At 38.4% G+C, this 12,441-nt stretch overlaps 2 protein-coding genes and 1 pseudogene across 5 annotated transcripts in view; 2 read left to right on the forward strand and 1 right to left on the reverse strand.

Annotated features, from left to right (window-relative positions):
• LOC111331377 (melatonin receptor type 1C-like) overlaps nt 1–2,109 on the reverse strand; it is a 6,281-nt pseudogene extending 4,172 nt beyond the window's left edge. The window contains exon 1 of the transcript XR_015995518.1: nt 1,978–2,109. The product of XR_015995518.1 is annotated as a melatonin receptor type 1C-like (transcript). The remainder of the gene's footprint in view (nt 1–1,977) is intronic.
• Nucleotides 2,002–8,420, forward strand: LOC111331375 (allatostatin-A receptor). Of its 3 annotated transcripts, none has more exons than XM_022936482.2 (3): nt 2,002–2,112; nt 4,408–4,488; nt 5,851–8,420. In XM_022936482.2, the coding sequence occupies exons 2-3, from the start codon at nt 4,458–4,460 to the stop codon at nt 6,933–6,935; spliced, it is 1,116 nt and encodes a 371-aa protein (XP_022792217.2). In that variant the 5' UTR covers nt 2,002–2,112; nt 4,408–4,457; the 3' UTR covers nt 6,936–8,420. The 3 variants fall into 3 exon arrangements, with proteins under 3 accessions (XP_022792217.2, XP_022792216.2, XP_088601682.1); XM_022936481.2 differs by lacking the exon at nt 2,002–2,112 and adding an exon at nt 3,256–3,487; XM_088745556.1 differs by lacking the exons at nt 2,002–2,112; nt 4,408–4,488 and adding an exon at nt 5,291–5,499.
• Nucleotides 8,421–8,885: 465 nt separating this feature from the next.
• Nucleotides 8,886–11,159, forward strand: LOC111331376 (neuropeptide FF receptor 2). The gene has a single exon (XM_022936483.2). It carries the CDS (start codon nt 9,156–9,158, stop codon nt 10,251–10,253), a length of 1,098 nt encoding a protein of 365 aa, XP_022792218.1. The 5' UTR covers nt 8,886–9,155; the 3' UTR covers nt 10,254–11,159.
• Nucleotides 11,160–12,441: the final 1,282 nt, after the last annotated feature.

A 12,441-nucleotide genomic window follows, 5' to 3' on the forward strand; every position in this document is an offset into this window, starting at 1 on the left:
TGATTTACGGAAGTTTCTCGCGTTCTCTCGACTGCACGTGTGGTTTATTACACCGTTAAACCGACAGTAAGTGTGGTCTGTTTCTTTAAAATTTTCCTTATGGTGCTCCGAGTAAAGGAGTCTTTTGTTAACATACCGTGACATCTGCTGATCGACGTTGGGTAATTTACGAAGCCCCTTTTTATGTGTAATCGTGAGAAGCAAGGAAACCATATGTTCTGAGTTCAGCGAAGTAAACTCAGTAGAAGTGGTCATGAGTTAGTAAAACAGATCGATCAGGAATAAGAACTTTTTTCAGTTCTATAAACAATAAATTAGCTAGTTTCTAATATCCATGCTAGAAACATGAGAATCAACTTAGAAATTTTCAATCAAGAGATGATAATTAGAAAATTAGTCTGCAAGACTGTCACATGGTATTGACTGAGCGAATTAAGGTGAATCACGGATGATCTCTGCGGTGTCTTTATCAATTTAGCCGAACGCACCACTTTCATTCATCGGTTAATCAAATCGTTGACCACTCATTTTATCTTACCAGCGTCACCTAAGTCTTCGTTTTTGTTTCGTTTGCCTCTTCATTTTACAAGTGTCGCCTGTTCTGGTTTTGAAATTAACTTTGAAGACCTTGAAATATTCATCTATGTCTATAAAAAGAACTGCAGTCATTTTCATAAAATCGCTTGAATGCAATCATTGAACCTCTCACTTTTTCATCTGTCAGTTTAAGAAATCAAGATAAGGCATATTCTCTCATTGGTCAAAAAATTCAATTAACCTACACCTCTCGATGGACCTTCGATTAGACATTATTTTCTTCTGAAATTTCTGAAGGTGAGATATTTTAGTCCCAAAATTCTCTCGTAAATCTAACATCAACAAATTTTACGTATGCCTCCCACTGAACACTTCTAATTTCAGAGTTGGATTACCTCATGTTTTGTTGAAAGTATTGTGTTGAAAGTGTAAATCACACAGCTTTTATGATTCAATCGCTCAGGTTAGTATATCTAAATGACTCTATAAGAGGTACGCTATTCGGTCGGCTAACAGGAACGTAAGAGGGGCTTCATTGCACTCCTCAGAGATCACCTGAAAATAGGTGTCTGCTGGCAAACCAATCACCATCAGTATAGGGCAAGGTACATAAACTCTCCCTCTTTAAAGATAGAGCAGCAAAGCTGTGTATTGTTTTCGGAGTATAGTAACATAGAAGAAGAAAATATAAATTTGATCTCAAAAATGATAAATAATGATTATTATTCAGCTCTACAACTTTTAAACAGGGTCTGTCTTCTTTGCTATCTCAACTGACGTTGAATGGGAATGTAATACTTGTAGCATAGGGTGATGTTTTTCAGTTCTTTAGGTAATTATAAGTGATGTTATAATTACCTAGGAGCAAAATTTGATAGCATTAGGCCAATTTTGGAGATATCTTACAAGGATGGGCCCGAACTGCGGAAATATTTTTAAAAAATTCTGATCAAAGTGCTTTGGCGAATGTCAAGGACGAGGATCTCAGCAATGCAACACTTTACAATGAGTACAATTTCGGAACTCATGAGGCCAGAGAGCCCGCACGGTCGAACTAAGACCTAAAGAATTTGAATGGACTCAGAACTACGTATATTGCGATCTTTGGCGCATTGAGAATTATCTATTACATATTTAGAATTTAGATCTATTTAAGCCCCCTTCGTCGAAATTCCACCCTGAAAAATGTTCTCTGAAACTTTGTGTCAATAGACCTTTGGAATATGCCGGAAATGTTTTGTTTATTACGACGAAGCACACTTTACACATCTCCTTACTCAGCCAAACACGACTAAGTCACTTTTCAGAGAGCTTTAAAACTCTTACTTACATAAAATACTGGGTTATTTACAAACCTAACTGGTGTAATTAGCGTCACCAAGTGTAATTAACATGTCACTGCGTTCCGGAGGAGATGGAAAAGATCTGGAAATAACTTACCTTTTTCCTGTTTTATCTCCACATAGCGTGACTTGGCACTGCGTGCTTGCTAAACTGTGGCAGTCAGGAGTAGATAAATACAATAACCACATATTTGATCTTAATCAGTCAGTCTCGAGAAGGACACACCATTTGGTGAGTAGCAGCACTTCAGTTAAATCATACCTATAACTGTAATCAAAGTACATCTTTTTCTCGATGAAAACTCACATACTGGGTACCTTTCCTTTTTGAATAGCTCCGAGTGTGGCTCTGAGTTCCAAGATTAAAGACACTATAACTCGTTATCTGGGATTTGATTGTTCTGAAGTAGGCTAAAAAACCAAAGTGTCTCAGGGAACGATTTTGTTTATATTTCAGTCTACTATGCAATGGTATTACAATCGACGTCCATCTAAATGGTCTAAATGGTGAATTTTGAGGCAACTAATTGAACCTCGCTTCTTTACCTAACTTAGTGAAGTCAACTCTTAAATCGCGGACCATGGCTTCTGTTCCTCGTATCTTCAATTTCATGTAAATGGACATGAAAAACCTTATGTAGAGTTAATGGCATTGATGGCGGAAATGTGATAACACATAACCTATCGCACAGGTCTTGAAATGTCAAATGCCACTTGCCTTTCCATACGATTATCCTTTTTTCATAAACTGATAAGTCAACCTGAGTTACTGTATTCTGGCGTAACGAGAGAAAGCTTCAAACTGTCCTGCATTCCGTTGTTTATCAACGATGGTTTCAGTCGGACCCGCGGCTTGTATATAACTCTTTTCCACATCATCATAAAATAAGTGTATAATCCGTTCATCATTTGCTTATTTTTTCATTATTTACACAGTTAAATATGCATTGTCTGGGATTTGTTTATTTAAATTTGTAGAAATTTAATAAAACTCTCGAACATCGAACAGGCTATGTTTTAAACTTGAAGATGGATTTTAAGACCTGGAATCGAATAAAAATATAGAAACAATTACGCGATTTCAGAAATAAATATTTCATTTTCAAGGTAAACAGCCAGAATTTTATTTTGTCTGGCCAACGTTTCTCGACAACCATTATCAGGTATCACTGATCAGGTTTTCATTAATGAAAACATTTCACACGGCGCAAAAGAATAATCATTATTTAACACGAATTTGACTCGCACCTTTTAAGCTGCTTAGCTTTAAGCTCCCATCTCTGAGGCCTTTTAATTATCTCTAATAAGCCTTTGATTTCATGGCTTTTTCGGTGCCAAATATTTCTTGCAACAACGTACGTTATAGCTAACTTAACCACTGAAGAGCACTCTCATGTGAATATAGCCCTTCAAATCTTCTGCCTTATAAAGAATTCTGTTGCTGACACTAATTAAAGAAAAAAAAAAAAGTGGCCTTTTAGGCTACAATTTCAATCGCAAGATCATGGTATTTGAAATATCTGCCTTCGCTGGATCAACGGAGGGCTCATGTTAAGGTTTGATGATTCCCAAGGAGGATTTTCCCGAGACTTCTGATTGAATTGCGGGTAAACTAAGCGTTCAGTTTTTGTTTCTTGATCAAAGTTAATATAATTGTTAGCATTTGATTCTTATGTTAAGATAAGTAGGCTTTTAATGGTCAGTTTGGCGTCTGTATTTATCTTGTAAGTTTACGTATGTAGGTAGGTTCGTATTTGACATTTTTCTGTTTACTCAGTTACCAAAAAGCTTTTCCTTCCGGGACTCGAATTTAACTAAAAAAAATGTAATTTTCTGGTCGAAGACCTGCCGGTAGGTTGATTGATTTTCGTGCACAATATCGAACAATGATCGTACAAGTGGTCGCCTGCGCGGGGGATAAGAATCCGCATTGCTTTCTGCAGAGAGAACCCATTTCAATTTCTCAAGTACAAAATAAGCGAAAAAAAAAATCGAAACAAAACAATTTAAAACAAACAAACCACAGATTTTGTCTAACATCTGTGGAATTTTGCAGTCATCCCTCCTGAATATCTCAATATATAAAAGGCCTTGCGGTTTTAAAAAAAAAAAAAATTCTTGCTTTCTCTCACGTTCGTTTGATTCTACTTTTGACTAACTAGAATTTTTATAAAGCAATTTCGAAATAAAACATAATGAATGAATTAATTCAAACTAAGTGGCACTACCCGTCTTAACATTTTAATGGCAATTCAAATTGCCTCTTCCTTTAAATTGTGTTCGTTTCTTTTCCACTAATTCTTTGTTAATTACTGCAGGATCGAAAGCCGTTACTTTGAGAAGTATCTTTGCATTTATGCAGTTTTCCAGTTTTTTGTTATCATTGCAATATAATCTTATGAGGTCACAATTGCAAATAGGCAATTGGTATCAATATATTTGTTTTTTTTTTCTGTCATTTGTTATCTATCTTCAATTTCCTACTTAAACTATAGAATAATTAGTATTTTTCATCGTCTTCTGACAGAGAAATATCTTCAGGGATATCATAGCAGATTTCAAAGTGCCGAGGAATTTATGATGTCTGTAATGTTTGCCAATGACACAGGTGAGAACAAGTCACTTTAAATTTGATACAGATATGAAAGATTTTTAAGTATTTATCTTTGAAGCTTAAAGGTTCAAAAGAAGTTTACAGTTCAATAGGAAAACTGTGTGTGGACAGATGTCTAAAACATAATCAAGCAATCAGAAAACAACAGTCAGAAAACGAGAGATGTAAAGTCAAAGTCTCATAGAATGATACAAAACAGAGAGATTTTAGTTCATTTGTGTTCATTGCATACGAAAAGTTTTGAGGCTGGACATCGTCTCAATGAATTCACCATGCAGCATTCTAAGGGGAGCCTGCATCTAAAACATTTCTGTCAAATTGACTAGAAAATACAACTTACTGTCTGTTTTGTACCTAATGGTCGTTTCCAGACGTAAAATGAGCAGGAATTTTCATTACCTTAAATTTTCTGACGAGTGAAAAGTAATCTTCGTGACAGTGGGAACCTCTTCTAACAAATCTATGACTGTAAATCATGCGGTTCTTGTCAATTTTGCGGACGAATGGATGGTGTTTCCCAATTCTTTTGTTTTACAGGGGAACAACTTTTCCTTCCGCTTATTTTTCTCGGAAATTTGCTAAGAGAAGAACTATCAATTTATGTTATGAAAATTAAATAAGAGACAAAGAGCAACAAAGCAAATGGAATTACAGCCTTTGTCTTTGAGATCTTGTAAAATGATGGTCGCCTCAGGTCAAGTCTCAAATTAATATTGATGTTTACAAGTTTTATCTTTGTATCATGCGCCAAACTGTCTCTTTTAATGCGTCACTCCACTCAAGGATTGTTTGAAAGCCGGATGATAGTTGTTTGAGATAAGTGGATAAAATAATGGAGATTTCCATATCATAACAGCTACATTTTTAACGCAGTTTGGCAAAACAAAAGGATGGGTAGAACGTCTTGGGAGCAACTTCATTTAACATGGACTTATAAGCCTCGTAATGATAAGTTGCTTAAACCAGTAAATTATGCAGGACAGGACGGCCATCTTTAACATGGAAGTAAGACAAAAATAATAGGCCTGGACTCGACAATGCTACTCACGGAACTGGGGTAGAAACATAAATGTTTATGTGGGATATAATATGCAAATCGTTATCTTCAAGAAGAGTACGACATTTTTTAATTTCGAAGACATGTTTCGATGTTACGAACATCATCGTCAATTACAGAAAAACTCTATGCAACATACCTAAGGAAACAGAGTAAAATTGATTATATTCGGTGTTGAACAAAACAGGACGGCTTAAGACCGAAATACATGCATCGATGTTCTGAGATTTTATGCTGCTAATTGACAACACATAAAACACTATGTGAATTTTACTTGTTATTATCATTTCATGTTCTAGGGCCGAATTCAAGTATTCCTGGCGTGTCTAATGAATGTACTTTTCAGCCAGCAACACGGTCACTCAAAATCGGCTTAACAATTGCTTACGTCATCATTTTCGTAATTGGTTTCTTTGGCAACGCAATGATCATCTTCCTGGTCAACCACTATCCCGATTTAAAGACAAACTTTAATATACTAATCGTTAACATGGCGGCCTCCGATATCCTTGACGTCATTACGGCCATCCCCCTATCCCTTGCGTACTTGTATGAAAGCGTGAGGTGGTTTCCAGGCGGATTCGGTGTTTTTCTTTGCAAGTGTCTGCCATTTCTTGCCTATATTTCCATTGGATCGTCTGTCCTGACGTTGACAATCATGACTTTTGACCGCTACCACGCAGTCGTACGCACAATGAGGAGACCCTTGTCTTTAAAATTCACAGTGGCGGCAATCGTTACAACATGGGTCATTCCCGGGGCGGTGTTTGCAAGTGAACTTTACAAGTACAAGCTCTATCATGAATCAGGCCAAGTCATATGCGCCCCGAGATGGGTGGACAATCTTTCAGCGTCTCATGAAATAACGAAGTACGAGATGATTGTCCGGTTTGTCTTGTTTTACCTGATTCCTCTATTAGTCATGATCGTTTTCTATTCAAAGATTGTGCTGCGAATGTGGAAAAGAAAGGCTCCCGGTGAACATATTGATAAAATTCGTCAGCGAGTCGAAAAGCAAAATCGTAAAGTCATCATAATGCTCATCACCGTTGTGATCATATTTGCCCTTTGTTGGCTTCCAGTGCAGGTCACTCACTTTCTTCTGACGTTCAACCAGAACATCTGTCTTAGCACGTGCTTAACATTAACCTTCTTTGTTGTCTCACATACCTATCCAGCGATCAACCCATGCTTGTATCTTATATTCAACGAGAACTTCCGTGGAGCGTTTAGACACCAGCTGCATAAAAGTCATAGATCTAAACGTCTTTCTGTTACCGTGAGTAATGGCACGCACAAAAGTGGCTCACAAGCTGTCGGCGCCACTGAATGTCACAGATTATTGGCACTGGACAAATATAAAGCAAGGGAAAGTGTGGTTTGAAATCAATATTTCATGAAATCAAAGGGCACCCGTGTAAAGTATCTTTAGTTAATAAACTAATCAATTTTACAATTCTCTAGACACGTGCACTTATCAGTGAGAACAATTTTTTTGACGTGCATTAGAAAAAGGTAAAATTTTGAAGTAGAAATATTCCATTACACTCTTAACAATTTTCCTTGTCAAGTGTCCTTGTTAATGCATCGGCAGTAGCATATTTCATCCCTGACGAGATTTCCCTGTAGAGTCTCCGTGTTTATATTGCATCTCGTTTGGGTGTCATCACATCAGAACCAATCACAAGAGCCAATCAGAACAAAGGAAAACTGTCACCATGATTCAAAGAGAACTCTAATTCAGAACAAACATACCATCCAAAGCGGAGGAGGACCCGCGAGTCATCAAGTCTGGATTGATTTGAGTTTTGTATCTGATTGGTCAACAGGGTGGCGCGAGTTCTCTGGACAAATCACAAAGCGCAGGAGAGCAAAACTAGGGCAATTGCGGATCCATTACAGCACTCAAGCGTAAAAGGTGACACATGTGACCCTTCTTGTCCACGGAGACTTATCTAGGAAACGCTAATTGAATTTGTTTATCGATGGGGAGGCTTCCAAACCTTTACTAAATCTTTTGGTGTTTTGCTGTCTTGTTAGGGCTAAGAATCCTGAATGTGTAAAACAGTTTACAGTAAGAGTTTTCGTAAGCTAAGTCCCGACAACCGATTTATATCCTGTTTAATCAAGAAGGTTATTTTTGTCGAAGGAATCTAAAAAAAGGGGGGGAAATCGGCACGTCTCGCCGTTCCTTATTTAAGTTTAGCCATCATGTCGACACTCGTTACTTCCTTTTTTAGAGCAGACAATTTGATAACACTAATTCAAGGAAACAAGCATCGGTTTGAACCTCTCACTAAATTCTACCATCCACATAGTTCTACCGAGATGGCTGGCTGCCAGTAGCACGTCCAGAGTAGTATGACAAGAAGCATGTTTGCCTTATGAGAGCAAATTACTTTGCTAATATCTTTAAGACTTCATTATCAGCGAGGAGTTGCAACGTCATTTGCTTGCATTTTTCGGTCATTATATCTTACCTATGACACATGTTTATTTAACGGCGACAGCCGAAAGGATTCCATGCTAAGGACTTTCAGTGATTAACATCGGGATTCCGTGCTCATTGCCTAAATTAACGTGACCTTGTTTGTTGTTCGCTGGACATGAGATAAGTGCCGCGCTATAAAAAGATAGCCAGCGTGCACGTATTCAGGCCCGGTGCGATCTTAATGCGATTTCTATTATTAAAAAACAAACATCGACTGAGGAATCTCATGCTCATGCTTACAAGGAATGCATTGTAGTATGGAGAACACTTGTTTAGTATCTTCAAGAAAAGTTAGCGTGACAAACGCGCATTAATGTTATTTTAAATAGCTTAGAAGGTTATCACAAGGAAATTAAAACCGTCGCGTTGGTTCGGGGACTTTGCTTTCACTAACTTTTTCACTCTCCGTATCCCTGAAGTATGCTTTCTCTGGACTTTCTGCCTTAAAATATCGAGTAATGTCAACACTGAGGAATTGGCATTGACTCGTAAAATATCACTTTGTTAAAATTTTGTTTTTTCTCATGACCTTTCTACTTGATTGATATTGTAAGGAAAAATCCATCCCTAGTTATACTGCGGGAGTGAAAGCGTGTAGTGTTTGAAGAACTCTCTCAAGATTTGTCCCAACTCTGAGAACAGCGATCAATCTGATTTTCAAACATTACAAATCTCATCAAATTAAAAGTTTTTGGCCGTTTATTGTGTAATGGTCTTGATCACTTAGTCAACTCGATGAAAGACTCGCTTGTGGTCGACCCATTAAATGTGACCTGCAGGAAATGAAGCCCAACGCAGAAACTGCACAAAGAACATGATGAGCAGACAAGCAAACAAATTTAGACATGGCCTTCGTCTTTTGTTGCAAGTCTGAAGTACGTTTCACAGGATTAAAGTTACGAATTTCAGGATTTAGCGCAAAAATTGGGATTAAAGATTACCAGGGATAACCTTTCATAACTGGGTGTTGATGATTATATAATTTGACGGCGTCGTTGTTCTCATAAAGTTTACCTTGTCCTCTTGAAAGTCGGTAAGCGCAACCGAAGCATCTTGCTTCCTTTCCGTGAAGTCAAACCTGGCGAAGTTATCGATATTCAGCTCAGGTGAAAGATGAACAACAATGAGGGTGGTTCAGTCAGCATAGTAAATCTCACTACAGAGCAACCACGCGACAACACAGAGCAGACGTTTCAGGTCATAGCAGTAACTCTCTTAATACTAATTACGTTCCTAGGGACGATTGGCAATCTTCTGGTATTTAAAGCGATTTTTAGCCTTAAAAAGAGAAAAATCAATGATTATCTCATTTTGAACCTGGCGGCCACCGATGCAGGGACGTGCCTCGTCAGCATTCCGTTAGATGCAGGGGAAAAGATTATCGGTGAATTTCCGTATGGAGCTGCACTCTGCCACGTTATTTACCCTCTCCAGTCTGTTTTAGTTTACGTGTCAGTAATGACGCTGTTATTCATGTGCGTGGATCGTTACAGACTGATCGTAACACCGCTGAAACCGAGAATTCACTTAAGAACTGGAATAATGACGATTATTGTTTTTTGGCTTTCATCTTGCTTGATCGTACTTCCACTGTCGCTCGCACTGAAGCTGGATGGGTCGCAGTGCGGAGAAGAATGGCCTCGTTCTTACAGTGGCAAAGTGTTTACCCTCACTATATTCACCTCTCTTTACGCGGTACCACTGCTTCTAATGACCGTTCTGTACGCATTTATAGTCAGGGCATTGTACAAGGACAAGAATTCTCTAAAACAATGGCCAAATGTCTCGATCAGCAGCCGGCATTCAGCCTCTCTGCCAACGCAACGAAATCTTAAAATCGTCCACGTGTTTGTTGCTGCTGTTGTGGCGTTTGCAGTGTGCATGTTACCGACGCATGTGACATGGCTATGGCATGACTTTGGAAACGGTTCCGAACAACCTGAACTCTTCACCAAGGTTGTCACCTTCAGCAACATTCTTATGTATGCTAACTCTATCATCAACCCTATCATCTTCGGCTCTATTGACTTGAAAATTCTTGCGAAAATTTGTAGGGCTTTGATTTGCTACCAATCGCATGGCCAAGACGCTAGGGTCTTTGAGAAAGTGTTTGTACTACGCACTACTTCTCCTCTTCCCTCAATGAGGCGACGTTCCACGTTTAGTTTAGTGTTTAACCCTAATGACAAGTCAAAGACTAGACCGTCGTAATCTGGCAGTGGATAAAGAACTTCACCCTGAGGTGTGTCTCAAGCAAAAGCCAGTGACAATGAAAGCGTTTATCCTCAGCGGTGCACAAAGACATAAGTATTTTCAATTGGCCAACATCTAGCTGATTAGTTTGCTCATTTTGATACTGGCAGAAACTGAAGGCGTATCACCTCACGTTCATTAAGCCTCATCCACGGGAAGAAAGGGAAGAGGACTTTATACAAAGTCCTATGAGGGATCAACTGCAAAAAAGCATTACTGTGGTTGACTTAATTTTCATACTACTGGTCACAAAAAATTCAGCCATTCCGTAATCACATCAGTCTGACCGGAACGGTCGTTTCGGAAAAAAAAAAAAAAAAAAAAAAAAAAAGAAAAACTGGTGCCGTATTTCATAGCATTAACTAGTGGTACACTCGTTTATCTTTGCACTTTTGCAATCTTGAGAGGATTCTCTTTGTTTTCTTTTTTTCCTTTGCTTGTAAAATGCGCACAAATGATAAGGGAAATTCACAGGTAAACACTGTATATATTTCTACCACCCTCTTTGTACGGCTGATGTTTTCTTACAATTGCTTTACATTTTATTGATCGACTTATTTAGATGCCTAATGAGACCATTTATCAACATCTTCCGCCGCCGTGAAGTAGTTTTTCGATAATCTATATTTTAGAGGACGAAGCTGTCCTAATATCATTAAATGGGAAACTTGGAAATGGTAACATGACCTTAATTTCTAGGGGACATGGACGTCTAAAATGACGCTATCTAAAGTCATAAGTAACACCACGCTCGTTGATAAATTGGATTTTATTTTTCCCGGAAACCGTTTCTAAGTGGTTCAAACCACGAGAGCTGTAAGGAAATCTGATATGGATTTTGGAATAAAGATTTTAGTTCCTTTACCTTAGCTTTGATTGAGGTTTATAAGCACTTAAAGTATTTTATCACATTTCTAAACATCTGTTAGGACTTGTTAAAATAGTCTTTGATGTATTGCAAGCAATGGTCGAATGCGAGAGTTTTAATTGCTTGCTGTCCCAGAGGGCAAGGCTCTCTCTCTGTCCAGTGGGCGACACACGAGGAGAAAGATATCCCGCACATGTCAATGTAGTGTATCGTTATCGAGTTTCTGTTACATAAGGCAAGGTGTTGAATTAAAAAAAAAAGCCGGCTTCACTGCAGAATACCCAACCAATCAGGTTACCTTCCCTGTAACTGGTTACGCCGCGCTATGCAAATACCAGTTCATATCATGGCTGTATTGACCTCAACGTTAATAAACGCGCGTCGAATGAAATAATTTTTCTTACAAGGACAGGCTTATCAATAGCGCTGGCCTGTTGATGGTAGTGTACGAAGCAAACTGCTAAAACTGTAACGATTCTGATGCAAGGAAAACAAAAAAGAAATTGCATGGTAAAAAACAGAACATTTCAGGGCACTTACGAAAAGAAAAGTAGCCATTGCGGACGACAATACCTCAACTTGCCATGATTAATGTACTGGAACATTTTGCAAGCTTAGCAACTGGTGATCCACGACTTTAATTAAAACTTTGATAGCTGTTACGTTTACTCTGCTAGTTTGGCCTCTTCTCCAGCCGTTCATCAAGCTAAATGGTCGTGACGTCTCACACTGCTAAATATCAAATTTTATCATAAGCGAGATACAATGAAATATACGAAGTTCATATATTTTGTACTGCGGTATACATATGATGCACGATCCTCGCAGTAGATAGCGCTATTTAAGCAATAGCGAAAATCAGACCTGAAAAAAATCAGGCCTGTACGGGATTCGAACCACTGACCTCTGCGATACTAGTGCAGCGCTCTACCAATTGAGCTAACAAGCCAACTGGGAGCAGGCCGTTAAGTTGATTCGTAATAAACCCGTGAAAGTGATAAATGAGATACAATGGAATATATGAAATATCGTGCATCATATGTATACCGCAGTACAAAATATATGAACTTCATATATTTCATTGTATCTCCTTCCATATTAGTCAATTAGCCTTAAAAGGTGGGAGACTAGCATGGGAGTGCCCTGATTATCCTTAGTGACCCCGAAATCCCCTGGTGAGATGACATGCTTCTCCAGATCTCACGAGTCTTGACCTACCAAATTCTGCAGAAAAATATTCTGATGCTTCGTACCCCGATGTCTCGGTGCTCATTGTAA

This window comes from Stylophora pistillata, chromosome 1, assembly GCF_964205215.1.
Source record: "Stylophora pistillata chromosome 1, jaStyPist1.2, whole genome shotgun sequence".
Lineage (NCBI taxonomy): Eukaryota > Metazoa > Cnidaria > Anthozoa > Scleractinia > Pocilloporidae > Stylophora > Stylophora pistillata.

Bases quoted from the DNA above. Each gene is read 5' to 3' on its own strand.
- LOC111331375 (XM_022936482.2), top strand. From the start codon at position 4,458: ATGATGTCTGTAATGTTTGCCAATGACACAG. The intron at 4,489-5,850 runs GTGAGAACAAGT...TTCATGTTCTAG, and splicing joins AATGTTTGCCAATGACACAG to GGCCGAATTCAAGTATTCCT.
- LOC111331376 (XM_022936483.2), top strand. From the start codon at position 9,156: ATGAACAACAATGAGGGTGGTTCAGTCAGCATAGTAAATCTCACTACA.